At 41.3% G+C, this 27,174-nt stretch overlaps 1 protein-coding gene across 7 annotated transcripts in view; it reads right to left on the reverse strand.

Annotated features, from left to right (window-relative positions):
• Positions 1-27,174, reverse strand: part of PTPRK (protein tyrosine phosphatase receptor type K) — a 466,239-nt gene that overhangs the window by 354,297 nt on the left and 84,768 nt on the right. For all 7 annotated transcript variants that reach the window (XM_066614422.1, XM_066614429.1, XM_066614387.1 and 4 more), the window contains exon 2: positions 15,803-15,925. In XM_066614422.1, the coding sequence (XP_066470519.1) occupies positions 15,803-15,925 (123 nt within the window). The remainder of the gene's footprint in view (positions 1-15,802; positions 15,926-27,174) is intronic.

Genomic DNA, 27,174 nt, shown 5'->3' on the forward strand with positions numbered 1-27,174 from the left:
CAACAGTAGGAGATTCAGCTCTGCAAGGAGAGCTCCAGCGTGCATTTTCTGCACATTCAACAAAGCCCTCCTATCCACTCCGAGCCTCTTACCAGTGTTCGTTGCATCAAGTCTGGTCTCCCAATTCAGGAGTAACTGACGAAGACATCATCACCAGTTACCTCTGGTGGTACTTCCAATAGGTGAACCATGCAAAGTGGTAGGGCAGAGGACAAACATTGAGAAATGCTGTCCTGGGGCTTTCAACAGATTTCATTATGGCTCTTGAATGCCCACAATCCAGCAACACAGTTCATGCAACTATGTGCAAGGACTTATCACAGAGCATAAAAAGAAACTTTAATTTTCTGTAGCCAACTTATATTGTTCCTTTATGAGGTAGTTCATACAACCTCATGCAGTATAATCAATGTGACTGTTTTCATACTTAAGACTAAGTGCACAAAATCATTACTAATCTCTTTAGGAGAAACATGGTTTTATCGCTATGAGAAACTGATTTCAGGCAAGAGAAAAGAAACTTTCCTTGCATTTTCCTCCTGAATTGAATAGGAAAAGTCTTCAAACTTTCCACATTTGTTAAACTTCGCTTTTTCTTCTGCAACTTTATTTTCACTCACTTCAGTGCACACAAAAACACAGCACATTACATTCTCAAAATAGCAAACTCAAGACACATTCCAGTGTGTAATTTCTGTATCCTGTAATTTGAGGCATTCTTCAAAATGCACTTTTATCTGAGAGGGTAAAGGAGGTATGTATAAAGGCAGGAGCTCTGGCTCAGTTGGTAGAGCTGCCGCCTTGTATGCCTGAAGATCTAAGGCTGCCAGTTCGAAACAACCAGAAGTACCTGAGGACTGACAACACGCTGATATACTGATGAGCTGACCCTCGGTGGCAGAGAGGAGTTGCCGTCAAGTGGAGCGTGGGAGGCGAAGGGCCAGAGAGAGGCCAGACCAGGAAGGAATCCAGCTGGAAAGAGGAGTTCTATGAAAGACTAGAACTATTCAACTGTAAAAATCCCTATGGGGGTTTAGAACAGCCTGCCTATGTAAAACACCTTGGATTAAAGTCTGAGGAGAAATCTGAGGACCAAAGAAAGGCAGCATATAAATACCTGTATGTATAAATAAATAAATAAAGTAGCCCTTACTAAATGGCTTTCCCTCTAACACTTCACTCAAGGATCTCAGGCACTGACCCTTTATTGATGAGACAGTTACTCATAATGTTATAAATGGTGATAACTCCTTTTTTAGATTAAATCTAATCCTCAACATATTTAAAGTAGGCACTTGATGGAAAAAAAACTATTCCAGACCAAATCAGAATGCTAAATGGCCTACTGGTTAATGACCATAAATTATCCTGCTGTGTCAATTTCCCATTTCTTAGTTATTTTCCATTGATATTAATACTCAAAGCATTAATACATAGTTAGAACAATGAAACCTTAATTGAAACGTAAAATCTAATCACACAGGTTAAAAACCTGCAACACGAAATCAGTTCCCAGCATGTTCTTGCTCTCCTCATCCTTGGCAGTCTACACTACCCAACTCATCCCACCTCCTACTTTGCATTAGGACTGACTTCCTGCCACTTGATTGCATTTTCCCTAGTCATTCAGCAGCTCCCTGACCAGCCATTCATCCCCTTCTTGCCATTGACATTGCCTGAAAAGCAGAGTTGGACTAATCCTGGCAATTGGAAACAGTACACAAGGCATGTGGGAGATGTTGTGTAGTACTGGACGCAGCCAAGATGTGTTCAATAAATACTGCCTTTGGCATGCTCTCTTAATAAGTAGGCATATCAACTTTGGTTTTCTAATTATTCAGGTGGAGAATAAAAAGGATGATACGGATAGAAAAAACAGATGAAGGGAGTTTGGTGACAGGTGAGGCACTAACTTGACCTACTGTGTTTTACTGCCTTCTCAATAAGTTGATGAGCAAATCCTGTTGCATGCCAGTAAATTAAGACACACTCCTGAAATAGTTTTGCTGTACATGAATAAAACATAACAAAATAGATCCTCGCATAGCCAATTCCTACAATACTGAGCTGAGATGGACTGAGCTGAAATGGACAGCTATATTATTCTTCTGCAAAAACAAAACATCTTGTAGCACCTTACAGCACAAAATCTACATTTTGCTAGATTACAATATACATTTTGTGATGCACATTCAGTGTGGCAGTTCTGACTTAGGAGGCTGCAGGCTCCTAATTAACATTGCACTTTATGCCACTGTCACCTATCATCAACCCATGTAATGTCTGAGCTTGGAACAAAAGGCAGTATGCCATTTTACCATGCACAGCAATACTCCTATAACACTATGGATAGATTCCTGGAAAACAAGAGTGCCATGTGAATCAGTGCTAAAGGAGGTAATAACACTGTTCTAATGGAGATGTGTTTGCAGTACTATACTCAATAAGTATACTAGGTCAAAACAGTTGCAGTCCTGGCCCATGCGATCCAGGATCCATGGCCCAGGACTGCAGAATGCCACCACTCCAGGAGGGCCAGAGGATGCTGTGTGAAGCTGCCGCAGTCCTCAGAAGGGATCCAGAGGGCACGCGACAGTAGCACGGGTGGCAGGAGGGGGGCCATTCTGGTGTCATTGGATTCCTTTCAGCCTGCCTTTCCGACGAACTATGGCAAGTTCACCTACTCACGAGTAAACGCGCAATATGGGTTCATTTTCCATAGGGTTCAATGCATTTTTTGTTTCCGGTTATTTTGACCATAGTTTTTGATGGAAAGGAGATATTTCAATCCAGTTTATTGCATTGCATTCCACTAGAAATTTCACATCCAACGGTATATAGCACGATGGGGTTATTTTGAACCTCCACAATGTTAGCGATGTTGGGGCATTTAAGGTGTCACCCCCCCAAGGGTGGTACCTGGGGTGTACCGCCCCCCGCTAGCTATGCCACTGCCCCCATCCTCCCTCCAGGAACAGCACTGGGTCAGAGCCTGCTGAGGAACTGACCAATGTTGCTGTCACCACTCCTATCTGACAGTGATGCAAGGTGATGCGAGGAGTTACTCCCCAGGAGGAGGAACCAGGTCATGATTCAACCTTGGGAACTAAAAGGTTTTTGTTGAAGGCATAGAGTAGATAGCAAGTAATGCAATTTCATCTTCCAAAGTGACAGAGCCAGATCATTGCCATTTTGAGAAGTAATATTCAAGCTCCATCTTAAAACTACCACTTTCAAGTCTGGCAGCTTGTTTTGTTCTTCCATAACCCTTACTTTGTATGACAATTTAGCTATCAGGACAGTTTCTATGGAATCTCAAGTACCACTTGTTACCTATTTGAGAGGAAAGGTCAGAGTTTTCCATACTGAAATGCTGAATGTTTCTATTATGTCTATTTTCAATTAGTCATGTTCAGGCACAGAATCAACTGAAGAGATAACAGAGAACAAAAGCAAAAAGAGCTGAGCAACAACAGCAGAACAGGACTAAGATTCCCTCCAGCAATTTAAAACTCTTGTAGAGGGCAACAAGATAAGACAATCTGGTTGTTGCATCATCATTCTCACCCTTATCTTAAATGCCCTGCAGCATGAATTCCACCTCCTTTGTTCCATGCCACCACCAAGAGGCAGAAAAATGAGATTCTAGTAACAGATGCGGAGAGTACTGTAAAACACAGGAAAGAAAAAACCCAAAGGAAAGATGGGCTTTTATAGGATGGGTTTTCTCATAAAGGAACTGGACACACAAGGGAAGTACAAAAATTGAGAGCAAAATACCCACACGTACAAGTGACCGAAACAATACAAAAACAAAAATAAAGCAAACACCATAACAAATACAGTATGGATGAGAACATATTTTCCATGCTTAATTTTTTTCTGCTACATAAAAACCTTCAAGTCAATGTGTAACTGATTAACATCAAAGTTTGGAAGGCTTCTTAAAACACCAAAAGTGTGTGGATGACTGGCTCATATTTACCATTAGTGCTGTCATCTACATTTCCTTTGTTAATAGGTCCTAATCTTCCCCCCCCCCAATGCCCCAATATCCCAAGAACAAAGAGCCTCAGTCAGTGGTTCTCATACATTTAGCACCAGGACCCACTTTTTAGAATGAGAATCAGTTAGGACCCACTGGAAGTGATGTCATGACATGGGCAGGAGGTCTGGTCTAGAGGGTAGAGCCTCCGTCTGCCTGAAGATAACATCCACAAGGTGGCCAGTTCGAGGCTACTGGCACCGTGCGACCTTGAAGCAGCTGACAAGCTGAAGCCGAGCTATTCCATCTGCTCTGAGCGTGGGAGGATGGAGGCCAGAATGTGAAGCCAGATCGGAATGAAACACCTGAATGTAGTGGTTCTTGAAAGAAAGAACCTTCTTTCAAATTGTAAAAATTCCTATTTAATAAGGGATTTAAATAAAGCTTGCCTATGTAAACCGTCTTGAATAAAGACCAAGAAAGGCGGTATATAAATACCTGTTGTTATTATCATCATCATCATCATCATCATCAAGCAGGGAAAATTTTTAAAAATCCTAGGTTTCAATCCTACCAACAATTACCTAGGAGTAAGTCCCATTTACTATCATTCTTAAAGAATATACAGAGTAGTTTGTTAAAAGCACAACCTGTAACACAGCCATTTTCAACCATTGTGCCGTGGCACACTGATGTGCCACGAGCGGTCCACAGGTGTGCCACAGGAATTTGGGGGAAGGTCATTTATTAACAGGGCCAATTCGAGATGTGAGCCCCCACTGCCAGCATGGTGTGCCTTGTCAACTGTCAAAAACCTGGTGGTGTGCCTTGACAATTTTAGTGCCTTGTCAGTGTGCTGTGAGATGAAAAAGGTTGAAAATCACTGCTGTAACATTTTCCCCAAAACAGTCACATACCATGGTAGCATCAAGTCTAATATAGTAAAAATAAAATATTGAAGTGAATGGGGACCCACCTGAAATTGGCTCACGACCCACCTAGTAGGTCCTAACCCACAGTTTGAGAAACACTGGCCTGGACAGTTGGCTTCAAGTTCTAAACCAGTGATATGTGTACCACTGGTGGTATGTGAGGTGTTGACCAGTGGCACACAAAGGGCCATGGTACCTGGGGCTATGACATCACTTCTGGGTTTGGCAAAGAAGTGTCTGCTCCAAGCAAAGCTGAGAAACAGTCGCTGTGCCCTGTTCAGCAGCTGCTCTGAGCTTTGGCAACTCACTGCACCCTGTTTTCACAAGCACTCATGATAGCAGGACACAGCAACTGCTCTAAGTTTTACAAACACAGAAGTGATGTCATGGCCACAGCTATTTTAGGTATTGGTGGTACTTAAGATCATTACAACATGAGAAGTGGTATATCAGGAGAAACAGGTTGAAAAACACTGTTCCAAACAGTTTTCACAATGAGAAACTAGGCAGAGAACACTCATTTAATTATTGATTTCTAGGTACTATTACCAAATTGCTCAAACCTGTTTATAAGAGATGCTAAAACTTGAAAATAAAAACAAAATATTAGTCAAACTCTAAAGAGTTCTCCTATATGAAATATATTCAAATACAAATCCAAACAAATGACCCAGCACACTTAAAACTATTTGTTAACTATTTGAAAAGTATTAGAGGTGCCCAATTTACATTCAAACTTAAAGTGTTGAACTTCTGGAATTTATCTGGCACTAAGTGAAGCATTCAATTTCAAATGCACCGATTAATTGATTTTATCATGTGTTTCAGCTCTGACTGAAACATGCCACTATAAAGAACAAACATGTAGTTTTCCAATGAACAGACTTGATTAAAAGGATTCCTCTTTCATTATTAGTGCCCTATAGTGGTTTTAGGAATTTTAGTATTTTAGGAGTTTCAGTATTTTGACAATTTCAGATGCTGAGCACTGATTAAATACATCTAGTATTATCAGCACAGTATGGTTTAACAATACAATCTTCAAACACTTTCCAACTTAAACAAAACTAAGAGCTTCATATTATGACCTCCTCATGATGAAAAGATAATTTCCCTACATCATAATTTGAAGAAGTACAGTATAATGGGTGATGCTTTATTATGAATCCCTGAGGCAGTTCATAGCAGAACACAGTCATGTTCTGGCAACTCCTGCGGCGCTGCTGGAACCAACCATATTGGCTTCTACCTTTCCATTGGACCATTTCAGCAACATAGAAGACGTAGGGATTTGTTGCATGGGTAACAGTCTATCCTCCATATCTACTTTGCCCAGGCTTTGCGCACTGGAGAGGACACTCTGTTCCAGAACCACTATTCAGAGCACGATACCATAGTCTTCAGAGACTGAAGGATACCAACACAACGTGTCTGTCATCCTGGTAGGGATAATCATAGTTAAAATTGCAAAGCACTTCCCAATTAAAATTGCTTTCAAGGCAAGCTAGCTAAAACACTATAGACATTTACCAGCTGACTTGAAATTTTCCAAGTCGGATATCTAAACCAAAGGAGGAAGTTTTTGAAAAAAAAAGTTTACATGGAAACCTTGCAATAGTGAAATCTGAAGTGCCTATACAACTTCTGACATACAATGCAAACTATCAATGAACAGAACTGAAAAGCAATACATGGTGAACAAACAAGTATTTACAAAGCTTGGCAGGGAAGTTAATATTTAAGGGTTGGTCATCACATTCCCAGACCAATTTGGATCAAGAGGTGAGTTCAAATAGTCCTTTCTTCCCACTCCCCCTCATGGAGGACTTCCTGGTTAAATCACAGATGACATCATATTCAAACCAAGAAATTACAGCTTCAGAGCTTCACAGGACTGCAAACAAACTCTGAGGTTGGGCAGTGAGGAAAGAAAGGAATACTCAAAGTCACAGATCCACCCCAGTCCATCAAACTGTGATTTGTTGAACCAAACGAATGAGTCTGATTATCTTATTTGCAGACCAGTTAGTACTCAGCACAGACTAGCAGCAACTGCTTATTTCTTCTTACTAGTAGTTCATGAAGATAAACCACACAGAACAGAACAATAGGTTTGCCTGCATACCTCCTCTACTAAGATTCAAAAGCAAGATGATAAAGCAGGCACTGTCGAGGAAGAAAAAAGGCAGCAGTAGTAAAGTGGCTCTATAGGAAGGTCCTCTAGTTCAATGGACCTTAACAGCCACGTTGTCAACAGCCACGACCTACCTCAAAACCCAACCTGCAATAATGGGCCCATCCTGGTCTCTTAGGTATGGAGTGCCACAAGGTTCCATTCTTTTCCCCATGCTGTTCAACACATACATGAAGCCATGGGAGAGGTCATCCAGAGGTTTGGGGCAGGGTGCCATCAGTATACTGATGACACCCAGCTCTTCCTCTCCTTTCCTCCTGATTCTGAGGCGGTAATCAAAGTTCCGGATCACTGCCTGGAGGCATTTGGGAGCTGGATGTGGGCAAACAAGTTGAAATTAAATCCTGATAAGACAAAGGTTCTTCTGGTCCGGAAGTCCACGACTCGGGTATTGGACTATCTTCCTGCTCTGAATCGGGTTGCACTTCCACTGAAGGAGCAGGTCCACAGCTTGGGGGTGCTCCTGGATTCACAGGTGGTGGCTATGGCCAGGGGAGCCTTTGCTCAACTTCAGCTGATTCACCAGCTGCGACCATACCTGGGTCGTTCAGACCTGGCCACAGTGACCCATGCCCTAGTGAAATCTAGATTAGATTACTGCAACGTGCTCTACACGGGGCTGCCTCTAAAGATGGTTTGGAAACTGCAACTAGTGCAGATCACGGCTGCCTGTGCAGTTACTGGGGCTCACCGATTCGACTCAGTTCATTTCCAGGCTGAATTCAAATTGCTAGTTTTGACTTTTAAAGCCCTTTATGGCTTGGGTCCAGGGTATTTGAGGGACCACTTCCTTCTGTATAATCCCACCTATTCTCTCAGATCATCAGAGGGGACCCTTCTAACTGTGCCGCCACCACTGGAGGCAAGGGGCATGGTGGCAAAAAAAATAGGGCCTTCTCAGTGGTGGTGCCAGATTATGGAATTCCCTTCCCCTGGAATTGAGAACAACTCCCTTTTTAGAGTCCTTTCGGCAGGGTCTCAAGTCTTTTTTATTTAGGGAAGCTTATAAATGCTGTCACAGGGAGAGGGTGGGGCTGGCGCTTTTTAAGTAACATCTTTTAACAATCCAACAGTGCTGGATCCAATCCAACAGTCCAATACAATCCAACAAAATAAACAAACTTCGAGAGCTCAGCAAGCAAGCAAGGTGAGTGGGTGAGTGAGTGGGTGAGTGAGTGGGTGAGTAGGAGGTCACAGTTCCTTTTCCTTCTCCTGCTCCTCTTCTCCCACTGAGTGGCAGCCTACCACTGAGAGCTGCTTCTATGGCATGCCTCCTGTTTCTTCCAGGTCAACCAGAAAGGAGAAGGGAGGGTGCAGAGAATGGCATGACAACAATACGTCCTCAATTTTGAAAGGCAGAAGAAGAAAAAATGAAACTAGGCAGGGCAAAGAGCAGAAAGAGTACCGTGCAGGAGAACTTAAGTGGAGGGGTGAGAGATTGAGGGGGCCCACTTCATTTTTGGGAAGAAGGTCAAAGCAGGCTCTCCCAAGGTAAAGTCTCCAGCAGGATGCACCTCATCTAGACTCCTAGCTCTGGCTACCATGAAAGCCTCTGTTTCAGAACAAAATGGCAACGACAGCACTGCCATAAGTCACCTGACATTGTGTTGAAACCAACTCCTAGACCCCAATTCATCTGTTGAAGATGTCTGACCTAATTCACTGTTGAAAACCAGACCCTGGACTGTTCACCTAAAAAGATGGGATAAAAAGGAAATGGGGGAAAAACTCTTATCTCCACTTTCTCATCCCTCCAGTGTTCAAAGAAAGAGGCACACAAAAGACACACTGAAAGAAGCAGCATAATTTTTCCACTCCTCTGCCATATTGAACATTACATTTTTAAAAAGGCAATTATAAAATTAATTTATAGAGTGGGAAATGGAAAAATGTAGTTTAAGTACATTTCTGGAAAAGTCATCATTATCATCATCATCATCATCATACAGGTATTTCTATACCACCTTTCTTGGTCCTCAGATTTCTCCTTAGACTTTATTCAAGGCAGTTTACATAGGCAGGCAATTTAAATCCCCGTAGGGATTTTTACAATTTGAAAGAAGGTTTCTATCTTTCAAGAAACCACAACATTCAGGTGTTTCTTTCTTGATCTGGTCGCACATTCTGGCCTCCATCCTCCACGCTCAGAGCAGATGGAATAGCTCGGCTCAGCTTGTCAGCTGCTTCAAGGTCGCATGGTGCCGGTGGCCTCGAACTGGCGACCTTCGGATGTTATCTTCAGGCAAATGGAGGCTCAACCCTCTAGACCAGACCTCCTGCCCATGTATCAACATGTAGAATAAAATGTAAAAAGGCAATTGTATGGGGCAGAGATGAAAACATTGGATTTCAACCTTTTTCATCTCATACTGACAAAGCACTAAAACTGTCAATGCACCCAGTTGGGGGTTCACTTCCCCCAATAGCCCTACTAATAAATGACCATTCCCCAAACTCTCACAGCACACCTGTGAACCATCTGCATCACACCAATATGACATGGCACAGTGGTTGAAAATCACTGGATTAAAGGAATGCATAATCTGATATCAGAGAAAATACTTCACAAAATGAGAATCAGGTTCTTCTTGCTTTCTAGCAGTTTCCGTGTTAGATAAGCTATGAAAACCATTGAGACTGTAGATTGCTATTGGGTCCCACATAGCCCCATTTGGATAAGTACTAAGACTAAATTATTCAGATTAAATGAACAAATTAATCTACAGGAAATCAGAGAGGAAACTGAGACCCTAACTTTGTGGTCTTTTATATTCAGGAGAGCATGGATTCTAGGGAGACTGTCACTTAAGATCAATAACCATTTTTGACAGTTTTCCTTCATCTTACCTCACTGTACTTATTTCTATTTCAACAACTTATTTTTTCTAAGTGATCTTCTCCCAAGTGCAGGTTAACTTTAATGTCTGCAATTCTAAGTTTTCAGAGTCATTAATTAGTTATCTATAGTAAGTACTCATTTTAAATGGAACTTAACAGCCATAACGGTTTAATTGCATAGTTTATGCCAAGCATGTCATAATGCTTACGCCTTGCGTGCGGCTATTGCTGATCGTTCTTTGCGCATATGATAACTATAAACCTTATCTACCTATATTTTGTGGGTGCACCAATCGAACAGTTTGAAACAGCATAATTACTCAACTCTCACTATGTGCCTAGATTCTTGATATACAGGTGGAGCCTATTTAACCGCGTTAGTTCTGTTCCATGACTCAGCGCAATTAACAACAAACACGTTGTGCTAAATTGCATAGAGTTATGCAAACAGGCTGCAGCCTGACACTTCCGGATGGAAGGAAACTAAGGCAGCTGTTCTCAATCCCCTTCCATCCGCTCCGCTCCGTACTCAGATCTCCTGTTGCCAGCTGTCCTGCTACTTTCACAGTTGGAATGGTGAGCTTGCTTGGGAAGCCTTGTCCTCTACGTGCCAGGCAGCCTCCCAACAGCGTTGCAGGTTCTCCTCCTCCTCTTCTCTGCTGTTGCTCCTGCAGCCCTCCCTGGCCACCATCATGGAAGCTCCTCTGTCCCGGAGCATTCCGGGACTTGTAGTCCGGCCCTCTGCTCACCCTCACCTGTCTCTCTAAGGCTTCCCAAGGCTTGCTTGGGAAGGCTTGCTGGAGCAGGAGAGCCTGGATCATCTGGGGGGGGGGGAGAATTCAGCAAACACTCCCTGGATTTTTTAAAGCAATCCCCTCTCCTCCCCCTCCTGCCTCCCCTTCCTGAGCCCTCCCCGTTGCCAGCTGCCCAGCTTCTTTCACAGTTGGAATGCTGATCTTTTAAGAGTCCAGCCCTATGCATTTCTACTCAGAAGCCCCACTGTAGTCCATGGGGCTTACTCCCATGAAAGTGTGGAGAGGATTGTAGACTAAATCTCATGCTTTGCTTGGTGGGAAGGCTTGCTTGTGTCCATGATAGAACTGCACCATGGGGGGGGGGGCGTTGCTTGTGTCGGTGATTGCCTGCACCATGGGGGGGGGGGGAATTCAGCAAACATTCCCTGGGTTTTTTTAAAGCAATCCCCTCTGTTGCTACCACACCTGCCCCTGCATATGTGTGTGTGTGTGTGTGTGTGTGTGCGTGTGCGTGTGCGTGTGTGAGTGAGTGAGAGAGAGAGAGAGAGAGAGAGAGAGAGAGAGAGAGAGAGAGAGAGTGTGTTTCACCTCGCTGCATGTGTTCTGGTTACACAGAGTTTTCCGCCCCCCTCTTCAGCCTCAGCTCGCTCAGGGGCTCCAGGAATGTTACTGTTCCTTCGCAAGGGGAACCTCTTCCATGGCTCCAGGGTTATTCCCTGCCTGGGCGAGGCGGAGTCTTTTTACAGTGTTTTAGGCTGCCTTGATAGGGAGGGAGATGCCAGCGCAGGGTAAAGGAGGCAAAGCTGTGTGTGACTTTCAGTACCCCCAACCCATTCACGTTGAGACAAATCCACAGATAAAAAATCCGTGGATAAATGGGCTGCCCCTGTATACTGAATTTTACCTTCCAGTTGTACTTTTTCTATATATTTTGATTTTGCAGGTTCACTGAAAAATGATCATTGTAGTTCAGTGGTTCTCGCACTTCTTAGCCCAAGACCCACTTTTTAGAATGATAATCTGTCAGGACCCACCAGAAGTGATGTCATTAACCTGGAAGTGATGGCCGGTAGAGACATCATCAAGCAGAAAATTTTTTTAACAATCCTAAGCTACAATTCTATCCACATTTACCCAGGAGTAAGCTCTATTGACTTATCATTGTTAATACTTAAATGTTAAAAGCATATACATTGTAGCCTGTTAAAAGTACAGATCTCTCCAAATGCAGTCACATACTATGTTGGCATCAAGTCTAATTTACTAAAAATAAAATATTGAAATGAATAGAGGCCCACCTGAAATTGGCTTGCGATCCACAATTTGAAAAACAGTGATCTAGTTCAATGGAGTGGGAGTTGAGCATACTAGGAGTTGCCCTAAAATAAATAAATTTTCTCTTGGAAAATTTGGACAGAAATTTAAAAAATGCTAATATTGGTTCCATCTTCGTCCATAGAGCTCAAGAGGGTTCTCCCCACACTTTATGCTCACAACAATCCCTTCAGGAACATTGGGATCAGGGTTGGGCACTGGCCGAGGGTGCCCTGGATAGCTTTACAAGGTGGGGATTTGAACTGCCTTGATAGCTAAATTGTCATACTAACACAGCACAATACTATGCTCTCCACATCCTCAGGTTATATAAGCAAAAATAAAATAATAAAAAAATAACAGGACAAACAGATGCTTGGAGGGGGCATCAACAGAAATTATCAGTGTGTAATCTAAGTTGTGACAACTACAGACAATTTTATCTGCAAAATCATCATAGCAGGACATTGTGTCTTCATTAGAATTACCTAGAGGATGGCCTGATGCATGAAGCCTCACACCATGAACTTGATTATAGTGATCAATAAATACAGTCCACCTCTCTGTTTGTGAACATTGTGTGATGCTTTATTTTTCCATATCTTACTTACTGCCCAATCTTATGGTGCCTCTGTGTCACCGGAATTCATGTTCTGGTGGCACAGCACATTCTACAGTTGTGGTAAAATGCAATGCACCATAGAATGCAGTCTGGCTGGCACCGTAAGCCATGAGTAGTGGCAGTGGCACAAAAGTGAACTCTGCAGGAGCCCTAGCACTGGTAACTTGGCAGGTGGTTGAGATGGGGTTATGTTGAGGGCAGGGTGGTTGTCAGCAGCAACTGTTTTAGACCATATTGGAATGCTAGGCCACTTTCAAATTCCCTAAACATACAAATAAGATGACCTTTTTCCATTAAGTTCTAGAGTACAAGGAACCATGATGGGACATTTCAGGTGACAAGGGGTGGTATAAATGCATCTATAATGTGTTACCTTGTTCAACATGGAATATGTACTGCAGCATTCAACTATTTATCAATGGCAGCCAGATAATAGTCAAATCCAATTGCTAATTACAAGAGTGAAAAGTGTGTGCTTTTAAGTATAATCAATGACAGAAATGGATGACAAGAAAAAGGACTTGTAAATGAGTTGGTCTTTTTTTACAGTGCAAAATTCCCACTTTTTTCCTTGTGACTGACACAAGTTGTTCAGAGACGCAAATAAAGTAGCCTCGACCTTATTTCCTCCTTTTACATGATTAATTATTTAATACCCTATTAATTGAAAAACGTACTTGAATTTCAGAGGCATTCATTTTGCTCAGCATATCACTCTGCTGAGAAAAGACCGATTAAGCTGTTCATCAAAGGTGAGCAGGCAAGGTCATCTAGGCTGTAGCTCTTCAGTTATTCATTATCTTGTCTACAGTAATAATTAACAATGGAAATATTTCCATAAATAGAACCTTTCTGATATTCCAACTGATGAACAGTTAGGAGACTTTTTGAATGTTTTTTTACTGTTATCCTACCCCCTCTGAACTAAACACATCAGCAGAAGTTTATCCTCTTTTTTAAAAAACAGCAAATCATGTTACAATATTTTCTAAATTTTTGGATGTATTAAGCAAACACATCTACTGCAATCTATATCTGCTCTTATTTATTCAGGTAGATTGCATTAGGGGTTTTTTGTTTTGTTTTTTGTTTTGGCATTATTAATTGCCTTAGATGAAAATCTTAATATTCCAGGCTGAAAATAAAATGTTATGACATATGAAGGTGGTTTGAATGATCAACCACCTTTGCGGTAGAGTCATAATACACCAGCTTTCTAATTAGTTTCATATTCTGTGACTCACAACCATATCTCAACAAGTACCTATCATCAGCTAGTTCATTTGTATAATAAGGAGCAGAGGAAAAACATCTCAGGAAACAAAATGAGTTGGATGCAACAGGGACAAAAATAATAAGCATGGTCTTTTTATTTACCACTTATTCTCACATTAAAACATTATGGCACAATCACAACATCCAATTAACATAGTTCAGTTCCATAACTGAGTTTTCTTTACACAATTTATATCTTTTGTGAAAATGTCAGAAAATCCTGTGTTAAGTTCTCTCTAATTTTTGTTCCTTTAATCTAAACTAAAGAGATTTTCAGCAAATACAGGGCACCCCCGTATCCGCAGTTTGGATCTGCAGCCTCTGTCAGGCTCAGACTGAGCCTCAGAGTGAAAAACATGTGACTTTCAGTTTTTTAAAAAACTGAAAGTGACGATTTAATGCTTTACAAAGCACTGGGAGGCCCAGGCAAGCCCCTGAGGGTGGGGAGTGAACCATTCATATCTGTGGTTTCACTTAACTATGGGGGGTTTGGAATGGAATTCCATGGATACAGAGGCATGCCTGAACGGATATTCTGTTTCTTTTGTTATCTTGAACAAAACACTGTGTGTGGAATCCCTCAAGTGTGAATATATCATGGCCCAGTCCTGAACTGCCCGGGGCACCCAGGCTCAGTGGCACTGAGAAGGGCTGCCGCCGGATCCTGCGCCTCCCGCGCTACCATGGGAGGTGCCTCAGAAGAAGGGGACTTTCATCCCCTTCTCCTGGCTAAGGTAAGCAGCCCCGCACTGGGGCTACTCACTTTACCAAGGCACTCGTGTAGGGCACGAGCAGGGCACAGCAGAGGGTACAGCAGAGCTCCGCAGACCGACCTCCCATCCCTCCCCCAAGCACGCCTCCAGTCCAAACCCCTCTCTGCGTCACAGCTCTCCATCACACCTCCTCCCCAACCTCTCTCTGCACCCCGCCAGCCTCCCGCTTTCCCAGAGCACCTACTCCCTACCCCCATCCCTGCCCACCATTCCACAGCTTGGCGGTCCAGGAGACCGCCGAGCTGCAGAAGCACACCGCGCTAGCCCAGCACTGGCCGGCGCTGGGCTAGCGCCAGCAGGAGCCCAGCTGTGAGGTTGGCAAACGTGCCTTACGGCATGTTTACGACAGTGCTCGGCGGCACAGAGCCATGCCGCCGAGCACAGGATTGGGCTCTCAGTTGGCTCAGTCTCATTTAGCATGCCAGCAGTCAGGAGCCAGAATGGTGGCTGAGGGTAGGACTCAAGTCTTTCTAACTTGGAGCATATTGTCTTCATTGCTATAGCTTGTATTCAGTGCCTGAAGGGCTAACAGTTTTCTCAGCAGCCAGCTCCTGACAGCGTCGTCTTTTTTTTCCCCTTCAAACATTCTTGTTTGAGATAAGATTATTTCTTGGGCACATTCTAGAGAAAAAAATAACTACAAGGAATGCTATCAGTTCTTCAAATGCTGCTCAAGTTGTTGCTGAACTAGATATACTGAAAAATAATGTAAACATTAAAAATTATTACAGGTTATCCTTTGTGCAAATGTAGAGTTTGGATTTTAGATTGTCCCCCAACCCACACACACAAGTCTCTTGAACTAGCAACAGAGCTTCTCAGAACCTTTGGCTCCATCCTTATGCTGATTTGTCAAACGTTTGGGTTTTGTCAAACCTTTGGCAGGCGAGGTAAACATAATTTAGTTTTATTAGATCTGACCTGAATCTAAAATATATTCTGATAAACTAGTACAAAAGTAAAATGCTTCTTGATAGTGCTTTTTGAATGCATTCCCCCAAATGCTCAAAGGATAGCAACTCTGCAAGTGAGAAAAATTATAAGCCCAGCATCATAAGCAACAGAAACAAGTATTTTCCTCAGGTTTTTACCCATCACCACTATGGCAACTCACCTGGAGGCATCTCAGGCGGCAAGTAGTGAGGCTCTTGTGCGCTAACATGAACCCAGTCAAAGTCATCATAAGGATCTTGATGGTAATCACAGGGTCCAGGACCATCATCAAAGGTGCAACCCCCTAGAAGAAAGAGAACACACACATCTGTTGTTACCTTAAAATTCTAGGTTGCATTATGAAGAGAGGAATACGTTTACTTTCCATTCAGAAATTTTTTGTAACAGCACAGTACTGCAATGTGCACGCACTCATGAAAACATACCTGGAGTTATTTTTTAATCTCACCAACTTCAATTACCATCACTTTGGTAGTTCACTTTGGTTGCAATCCTAACCACACTTTCCTGAGAGTAGGTCCCATTGAACAAAATAGGACTTACATCTGAGTAGACCTGGTTAGGATTGTGCCCTTACTTACGATTTGTCTGCCTCAGACAAACTCCTTCAAATGGGGGATTGAACCTCTGTCAGAAATCACAAGCCAAGCAACTCAACTTCGTAAGACATGCGGTTTAGTTTTTACTTAAAGAAAACCCTGAGCTGGTGAGTGGGTGAGGCAAACCAAATTAGGAAGATAAATGACAAAAAGTACCACATTCTAGCTCAAACATTGGATTGTTTCTCAGAAATCCTACATAGAAAAGAATGAAATACATCAATACTTCAGTCTGCTTTTAATGGTGTCGCTAATTTACTTAGCTCTGCACAGTGCAAAGAGTTGATACAAAACTAAATGCTCATTCACCAAGGCCACAGAAAGGGAAGTATCTGTACAGCATTACCAAGGCAACATGAGCTTCAAAGAAGTTTAACAAACAACCAATTGATGGAAAAGAGACTGAAGAACTGCCTTTGAAAAGGTGTGGCTTTAATTTGCAGTTCAATGTCATTTGCAAATCTTTTACGTCAAGAATAAATGATAAAGAAAGCAGAAATGATGGATGGGGTACTAAATTAAAGCAAGCTCAAGAAAGAAAGACATATCAAACAATTATTGCATAAGGAGCAAAATTTACTGGTGGAAGGAAAATCACTTGAAAGAAGAGGTGGCAAGATACATTTTCTACTGGAAAAAAACTTAGACCCAGTCGCTATATTATACAGAGTGAGGTGATAAGCAAGTGATTTTCAACCTTTTTCATCTTCTGGGACACTGAGAAAGCACTAAAATTGTTAAGGCATGCCATCAGTTTGTTACTATTGACAAGGCACACTTCATTGCAAGCCAGGGGCTCACCTCTCCCAATGGCCCTGCTAATATATGACCCTCCCCCAAACACCCATGGCGCACGTTGTGACCATTCGCGGCACACCAATGTGCACAGCATGCTGGTTGAAAACTGCTGTGATAAACTAATGTAGCAAAGTTCTGGGCAGTTCCACTTTAGATTGCAGGTGTGAGGTCATGCTTAGAATTCTTCTCAATGCAAAAACAAACAAAAAACAAAAAAAAACACCCTTCCACCACTGCATATAGTAATAACCAGCAAATCAGGGATAGGTCTGTGCTAAATCTTTCCTTGGGCAATGAGAGTTTGCATTGTGTGTTCTGTTTTGCATTCAGAAGCATACTATAAAACTTCACACCTGCATGTTGAAGTGGAACAGCCCAAAATTCCATGACCTTAAGCTTACCATCTCACTCTGCATAAAGTGGAGTTTGGGTCTAATTTCATTGTATTTTGAGATCTGATTACACTGCCCCATTTCTTCCCTACTTCCACAAAAACAGAACAAGATGGAAAGATTGCCTGTTTCTCACATCTGTCTCTTGAACAGAAGAAAGAATAATTGGCAATCTTAGCAGACAGGAGGAGATAAGAAGAATGATGAAAAACAAGGAATTTTAGGAGAATTAGAAAAGTGAGCTTTTCACTTTCAGAACTACAGGTCAAGGAAGAATACAAAAGCCCGTTCAGAAGGTCAAAGTTAACCATTCCTACCAGTCCTAAGGGAGCATATCAGACCTTTCAGTCCTTTTAAGCAGGAAAATTAAACACTATATAGATCTTTCACAAGAGGAACAACAGATGTTAGTTATATTAGAAGCTTTGTGACAGCTGTGATTTCAGTCTATGCTCAGAAATCCTTGGATTTGCTACACAGCTTTGAAAATGAAAGGCAAGATCATCTGAGATTATCTCTAAGAAAATGGCTGGCTGTGAACATGCAGTGTGATCACTGAGATAAAGTGGCACTTACAAGCGCACGAACCCCAAACCATAAGATTACAGAAAAGAACAATGCATTGGAAAAATTTACCCAAGGAGGACTCATTTGATAAGCCCACTAGCAGAGATCCTGAGCCATGTATCCCTACCATAAAAAAGACCATTTTCATTCTTTCATAACTGCAGGGCAACGAGCAACATGTTGTCAGTATAATGACAAAACAGAACCCGTCAGTTCACATTTACAAAGATTCATTTGCTGTTCCACACATGTTTCAGTGCCCTTAGAACCAATTTAACCACTTAGCAACTGCATACAGTATTTCATAACATAATGGAACATGCTCTGATTTTTAAAAGGGAAAAACCCCATATGATGCTAAAATTGAAACAATTTTCCTGTTAAAGTCAAATTTAATTTACTGCAATATGTAGTTTATGCAGCTGGTTCAATAAATATGGTTTCTGATCTGTGCAGTTTCTGTCTCATTCAATGGAAGGCTGGTCCACTTATCCAGATTATACGGAGCACTACGGAACTTCCACAAGGAACCAATTATTCCTTTTAGACAAAGTATGTATTCACCCACAGTTACACAATTTACAGTAGAGATCTTAAGCAGGCTTCAATAAATTATTAAAAATAAACTTTTATTTGTAGTCATATTTCAAAATGTGGTCAGAAGACCTTTACACTACACAAGACCTTTAGAAAAATGTTCAGCAGTTAATATCTTTAAATAAGCTTTGCCAAACATAATGATATCTGCAAGGAAAATAGCCACACTAAGGGCCCACTCCCATCAGAAAAAGCTGTCCCATCAACCCTGAGCCTCTTACTGGTGTTTGTCACATCACCTTTGGCCTCCCAACCCAGAAGTAACTGGTGACGATGTCACCACCAGTTACTTCTGGTGGTACTTTGAATAGATGGTGTGAAGTGATACAGCAGAGAACAAACACTGAGAGACACTGGTATAGATGATTCCTGAATATGGTTACTTGAAGCTAAACCAGAAAAGGTCCAAGGTACAAATGGAAGTATGGATCCAAGTGAGAATTTCCAAACTTACACTAGGTCAAGTTGGTAACTACAGGTCCAGCCTATTTATACACAGATTTGACTCAACGCAAATGGCCCCTGCAAATGAGAAAGAATGTGCTGATCCTGGAGAAGGGGAAAAATGCATCCTTTTAAAATCAGTTTAAAAACTGAACAGTCCTTTAACAACAGCCTCCTTAGAGAAGGGGGGGGGCAGCAGGCTAACAATCCATCAATCCTTCTCTCTCCTTGGGACCCCTCCCTTCCCCCTGAGCACTGAAAGAAATGTGATCAGTTTGCATTGGTGAAGGGAGGGGCTGAGTGAAGTGCTGATGGATTGTCTTCTTAATGACTTATCTTAGAGTCAAAAGGTCAGCAAGGCTGTTTTTCCATCACTGGAGCAAAGAAACTTTGTTTTTTAAAATTGATTTGCTATAGTGCGTTTTGGGTGCTTGGAACAGAACCCACGCAAATAATTAGTCCCAACCTGTATTACCAATTCAATATTTATCAGAAGAGGTGGCAGATATTTCCACCCATCAAGTTAGCTAAGACCTTCTCAAAAACACTAAATTCCTAACTAAATAATGAGACTCTGCAAGAACTCATCATTTGGGAAAGGGTGGGAGGAAATTCAAAGCAATTGCATAGAAAGCTGATGGCAAAATATCTCTGACAAAGCTGGACCGCTTTTCTCAAGCATCTGAAATCAGTGGTATTTCCACCTGAGTGAAGTCTTTTATATATGAGGCATTTATGTATCACTTTAGATTGTCAAACAAGCACAAAGAACAGTGTTCTCAAGTGAGCTGACTGCAGTGTCAGAACAACTGTCAAGGATGGCAGATTACAGAATAGAAAGAAAAGGGGAGAAAAGAGAAACATTAAAGCTTTTAAAAATCACAACACTCTTCTCACCAAGAGACCTTTCCAATCTGCATCTGTTATGACAAATCTTACTATCCAAATCTTCTGGATTATTATAATGCTATGATCATTCCAGAGCAGAGCCATCTATTTCCATAGATATATTTGGGGGGGGGGGGAGACTCAGTAGTGGTTATCCTTTAAACAATGTCAGCACTGTTGCTGCTGCCACAATACCAACATGACATACTGCTTTCACACACATATGCCTTTAGGGCAGCCATTACCCTTTTTTTTTTAATGGCATGAGTCCCCTCAAGTATATCAATGTGAAAGTACCAATGGATCTCACTTTGACTCGTTTGGGAGAGGAATGTTCCTAATTGCTGTCCTTCAATGTCCCTATCAAAGTTAGGTATCCCAATTCTAATCACTACTAACTAGTGGTGACAGTAAACAAGCAGACTGCAAAGCACTGCTCACAGAACCAGCAAAGGGCATGTATACAGGAGATTTTCAAACACCCTTTCCACACCTTCTGCTCCTCATCACCTATACAACTGCGTCTATCATTAACCGCAGCTGAGAAACTAAAGAGTAACAGAACTGAACAAAACCTGGCTTTAAATATAAGTCTGTTGGACAGTTCAAGTAACATTTCCAAATAAAGCACTGAAGTGTAAATGGGGTAAAGCATTTTTACATGAACTGAAACTCAGTTCTAGAATTCCTTTCACAAAGAGGGTTCACAGCAGGCTCCCTCTCAAACTTAGCATCAACTCCCTGGCCTTTTTTTTCCTTCCTTGCTGCCCACATACTTGCTGCCAGCATTCTAAAGTAATGATAATAAATATATATATACAGGGTGTCTCAAGAAAACGTATACATGCTTTATAGTGTCAGATTTATTATGCTATAATTTACACATATATCATGATACTGCATATCATCATATCTGCAGGATCAATGGCTTGACCCAGGTAATTAATTAATTCATTAGTTAATGAATTAGACCAAGTGCTCAAACTGTTCCCCATTGGTGTATATACACCACAGAGACTGTTGACTAAGGGACCTACAGATATCCACCAACACGTGTGCTAGGATGGTTCCACACATCTCTTTTGGTGCTTCTCTTAAAAAGATGTTTGAGTGTTGTGGGTATTCTACAATGACCATGCCAAAGCCCTAATGGGCGATGCAAAAGGAGGACTTCAGACTGATAGCAGCAGCAGGCATGGCAGGAGGCATTGGTTGGTTCTAGGAGGAAGGGGCTGGGGGGGGGGTTGAGGCGTGAGGGAAGGAGTTTTTGCAATAGGAACAAACTGAGAGCATTTGTGTGTGCGTGTGCGCACAAGTCCAGGGAGGGGCAAAAGGAGGTGGGAAAAAGAGAGGTGGTTCTTTACACAAAACTGATCGGAGTGGAGATGAGTGGGAACAACATAGAAGTGTTAAACAACACTCACTCACTCACTCTCTCTCTCTCTCTCTCTCACACACACACACACACACACACACACACACACACACACACACACACACACACACACGCACCCCTCCTCCTTTTTTTTTAAACTGTGAAGTGTTGCTCAGGGTAGTCTGACTCCTGAATAGACTCATTTCTCAAAATGACACTTGTCTCATTACTTGAAATGTTTTGCAAGTAAGAGTCATGTCAGTCGTGTATTACAACTTGGGAGTTGAGAAGTCACTGACTCCTGGCTTAAGCTTTCTGACTGTAGCTCATCCCTGATATATTGTAACTGCACTTTGTTACACTATAATGCATAAATCTGGCTTTCTCCATTTGCTGCCTCTTTGCTCTGTTACAATGTAACCTATTGGAACAGAAGTATAGGAGTTTTATAAACTGTAACTGTACAGAAATTTTCAACTTATCAAGAAAGGGTGCTTAAGAAGCATTTTTCTTACTGCTAGAATATAATGTACTTTTCTATTTGGTTAACAAACATTTTTTATTATTAAGTCTTAAACTGAACAAATGAGGTCCAATGGCATAACTAAGGCAACTATCTGCTACCTGGAATAAAATAAGATTTTGTAACCCTCCCCCATGACAAAATCAAAGTTAATTAGGTAAATCAATAAAAAATGTTTTCCTTACTGGTTAGAGACTCTGTTGGGGTGAAGAGGGATGGTTATGCTCCCCCTTCTAAAAAAGGAGAAAAAAACGGCCATAGTTTTCCCAACCTTAGCTGACTAGGTTTAACCTTCCTTAACTGTGTTTTATGAACTTGCTTGTACTCTCAAATTCTGCGCTCTCCATCTTCATAACCTTCAACTCCCATCTGTCCCTGCCAAGTCTCAACTTTCACGCAACAGAATATTCTGTCCTATTTCACCAACTGTGGCTGAGGAATGCTTCCAACAGCCAATAACCACCCTGCTCTTCCTGATTAATTATTATTAACCAACAACAATTATGCCATCTGAGATTCAGTATCCTTTTATTCCCTTTGCGCTTTTTAAAAAACTTTCTTAGAATATATTTTTAAAAATTCAAATGAAGAGTCTATACATAACAGAATCCGATGCATGTCTACTTATAAATAAATCCCGCTGTGTTCAATGGTGCTTACTCTGAGGAAAAAAGTGCACAGGATTGCAACCTTAATATCATATTGCCCCACTGAACCAGAGTCACAAATTAGGACTTACACATTATCTGAAAACAAAATGTAGAGTATTTTGGAGGGGGTGTTAAAGATCTATCAGTGCTTGAGTGAATGACATTCAACTTTGACTGATGTAAACTCCCTTTTAAGAGCCAAAGGATTAGCAGTTAAAACAGCAACTTAAATCTGGACAGTGCTAAAGCTTTGATTCCAAGGGATAATCTATATCAAGGGTGTCAAACATAAAACCAGGGGGCCACATGCAGCCCCCAGAAGCTTTTTATCTGACCCGTGGACTCTCAGCTCCTGAGCAATACTGAGGTGACACTGCTGAAAGGGTGGCCAGCATGATAGTTGGGCTTGCCCATATCTTGAAATATGACCAAGATTTCTGTATTTTCTCTCCTGTCATTAGCAGCCAATGAGTTCCTACATGAGAAAACAGTGTTTATTTCTGGTTTTGACCTGTTTAATGACATCACTTCCTGTGTAATGACATCACCTCCGGCCCTCAGCAGGCATCATGAATGCTATTTGGCCCTCTGTATGAAATGAGTTTGACACCCCTGATCTATATAATCTTTTTCTGATCCTGGAGGTTAGGTACTGCATACGAGACAGACCTGAAGGGATTTTGATGTTTTATTTAATCTTGTAAATATTCTGTCATAGGTTGAGATTCAATCATGTCTCCTTTTCAAGTCATTTTCCATGACTTTGGTGGCATGATTTCAACTCACATTTTGGAGCATTCACAACACCATGCCAAAACCCATAATAAAAGCCAACTCATTGTGCTTTCACTGTGTAATCAATAATTTAAAAAAAAACACACACACAAGAGAAGAAATGGCCATGTGGATCTGATTTAACAAAAGCCACTGAGAATTAAATTAAGAGTAATGTTATTGAAAGCTCCATTGGTACAGCTGTACATTCTTTGGAGATATATGAAACTGACCCATTGTTGCAAAGGACAATTATTTACTGGAAGGATAATTAGTAAATTAAATAACCATTTTCAGAAGTCATATACATTATATGACCATCTGGGCAGAGGATAAATTGATCTGATGGTGAAATCTTAATCTCTTTCCAAAACGTTAACAAATCACAGCAAGCAAGGGAGTTTTTTTTTCATTTTTTTTTAACCAAATAGAGTGTTTTTCACAGGGCAACTCAACTTTTATTATACTCATACAAGAACGTGAGATTGTTATACAGTGTTTATGTGGTATCATAAAAGTTGGAAATAAACCGTAAAGGAAGATAGGATGAGAGAGAAATCACTTGGGTGAAACTTAGTATGTTGAACATTATAGTCAAGCTCCACAGAACTATAGGACTGATTCAGTGTGCCCAGAGGAGCATTGAATTTGTGCTTCTTTAATGACACAGAGAGAGAGAGAGAGAGAGAGATGATTTTTTTTTTAAACAGAAGTGATTTTCTAAAAATTTGAAAGTAGCTTCTGATATGGCATGGGGTCTTAAAGTTCAAAGTAGCAAGGTAAAAAAAATCCCTACAGGCTGCACACAGCCACTGGACACAGCCTTTGGATCCCAGCCAAACATTGCTTGTATCTTCTTTTAAGCAAGTCAACAGTTCATGCAGAAAGCATAATGGCATGACAATTCATTCATAGTTATTTAAGAATGTGTGGCACTTAACTGACAGAAAACCTAACTCTCTGGGACTAGCAGTCAGCAGTGATTTCTTATTTCAGTTCAGCAAATCATGTGATTTGGATTAACTGTCATTTATCAGTCTGATCATTAAATGCAAAGTTACATTACAAAACCAACATTTTATTTTGGTGCATGTATTTAAATTTCTTTCACAGCACATTCTAACCTCAGGGTGAGGCACACCTCTATCACACCTTATTCTAACCAATCTGTGAGGCAAAGTGGACTGAAAAATGAAATGGTGACTTTGAACTCAGGTCTTCCTGTGTCCAAATTTAAAGGAATATAGACAACTGAACACCTCTAAAATTTAAACAACGGCAACAGCTACTCTATCCCAAGCAAATTAGAAAGTGACAACAACTAGAGAACAAGACAGCTTTCTGGCACTTGAACATTAAAGCAATACTGCAGTGTATTGCTTTAAGATTGTATCAAACTCACCAAAGACATAAAACAATCCTAACGAATGCAAACAGTCCCTAACAGTATAGAACAAAATTAGCTACAGAAACACTTTGCCTATAACTCCACTTGAATTTTTCATCAGTACTTCCAAAGATGATTCTTATCCCTTGACGACGATAAAAGAAAACACAATGTCAAGACTCATCTGGAAATCTGGGGGAAATGCCAACTAATCAGGAATTAATACTACAAAATTAAATATGACGTGGCATATCTGGTATGCATTTTATTTCAAGCCAAGCTCATTTCTTCATCCATGGCTAAGGTTAAAAATAGCTCTGATATTTATGAAACACTAAACATTCCTGAAATTCAAACCAGCTTATGAAACTCTTTCTGAAATATGGTTCAGGGACTAATTTTAGAGCAGCTCTTGAAAAGACAATGGGAAATATATGGTCTTGCAATTCAGTCTAAACATATGTAAGTTCTCAGAATACGAACATAAGAAGAGCCCTGAGGCATCAGCCCAAAAGACCATCTAGTCCAGTTTCCTGTGTCTCACAGCGGCCCACCATTATCTCAGGGAGCACACAAGACAACAAGATAACTACATCCTGTTGCCACTCCCTTGCATATGCTCCTCTGAGGTAGCCTGCTTCTAAAATCAGGAGGTTGAACACACCCATCATGGCTTGTAACGTGTGATGTACTGTTCTTCCAGAAATCTGTCCAATTCCCTTTTAAAGCATCTAGGCCAGATGCCATCACCACATCCTATGGCAAGGAGTTCCACAGGTGAATCACATACTGGATAAAGACATAATTCTTTGGTCTGTTCTAACTTGCCTGGTACTCAATTTTAGTGGACGTCTCCTGGTCCTAGTGCTGTATGACAGGAAAAAGGTCACCTACCCACTCCATCCATCCCCTGCATAATTTTGTACTTCACTGAACTTCAAATGACTAAAAATTTTATTAACAAAATCTGCCATAAAAAAAAAGATATAAGGAAATGGAAGTATTTTCTCATGGTGGGTGATCTTACTGATAGCATATCAGTTTATAAAGGAGCATGATGCTGTAGTACTACATACCATCCAGTTTCCTCCAACTCAGTTGCAGCTGTACCAATGAGCTACTTTTACGGAATACAGTGTTCAAGGATAAGAATGCATCACCAACGACAGAGGAAGCCATGGAAATCTGAAGTTAAGAAGTGCCCTGCATGGCAACATGTAAAATGGAGACCACAGAGACATAGAAGATATGCCCATATGAGACACAGATGCGTGCATCAATATCAATGTGCCTGGAGTGTGGAATTATACTGTCAGTACAGAAGACTGAGTATCTTTTGGACAAAATCTATACTGCAGTGGTTCTCACACCTTTTAGACTGGGACCCACTTTGGAGAATGACAATCTGCCCGGAACCTGCTGGAAGTGATGTCATCAACCTGGAAGTGATGTCATGCCGGAAGTGACATCATCAAGCAGGAAGTGACATCACTGTTCTCACCTAGTAATTCATTAACTGCAAGGGACAAGAGAAAATAGTCCAGCTCAGAAGCTTGTTTCAATTCTCACCGCACCCCTGCCCATTGCTACCAAGCATCCCACCTGTTGACTGTATTAAAGGGAGATTATCTCATGGTATTTTATTTGCTTTTATTGGGTTATTTTATTGGGTTATTTATTGAGCAGGAGGTCTGGCCTAGAGGGTAGAGCCTCTGTTTGCCTGAAGATAACATCCGAAGGTCGCCAGTTCGAGGCCACCGGCACCGTGAATCGGCGAGACCTTGAAGCAGCTGACAAGCCTAGCCGAGTTATGCTGAGTTATTCCACCCTGCTCTTTGGCCACTGTCAGCCTGTGCAGGAGGAAAATGGAGGCCAGAATGTGATACCAGATCATAAAAGGATCCGACTGAAATGTTGTGGTTCTTGAAAGACAGAACCTTCTTCAATTGTAAAAATTCCTACTGGGATTTAGTATAGCCTGCCTATGTAAACCGCCTTGAATTAAAGTCTGAGGAGAAATCTGACGACCAAGAAAGGCAGTATATAAATTAATTATTATTATTATTATTATTATTGTTATTATTATTATTTCTCAGCCATTTTCCAATAGCAAAGTATAAGGAGTATAAGTATAAGCAAAGTATACTTTGCTTTCCAATAGCAAAGTATATTGGAAAGTATATTTCCAATAGCAAAGAATAAGAAATAAAAAAACCTATTTACAACCTTGACAAAAGCAAAATAATATCCTGGACTACAGGATTGCCAGAGCAAATATTCTCCAAGAGTCAGCTTGGAAGAATCAGCATCTTATCAGAGCCACAAAGCTGTAGGAAGGATTTGCACCACTTGCAAATCAGGCTTAGAAAACTGTGTCTTGCTCACTAATAAGTAAAAAGCCAAACAGATAGGCTGCAATGGAGAGTACAGGGACAGACTGCTACCTTGCATTTCAGAGACCATTCCTCACAAAAGACCAACAGATGTACCTTCCCTCCCTCCATCTCTAAACAATTGCATCAGCTTTCTATAAAGATT

This window comes from Tiliqua scincoides, chromosome 1, assembly GCF_035046505.1.
Source record: "Tiliqua scincoides isolate rTilSci1 chromosome 1, rTilSci1.hap2, whole genome shotgun sequence".
NCBI lineage: Eukaryota > Metazoa > Chordata > Lepidosauria > Squamata > Scincidae > Tiliqua > Tiliqua scincoides.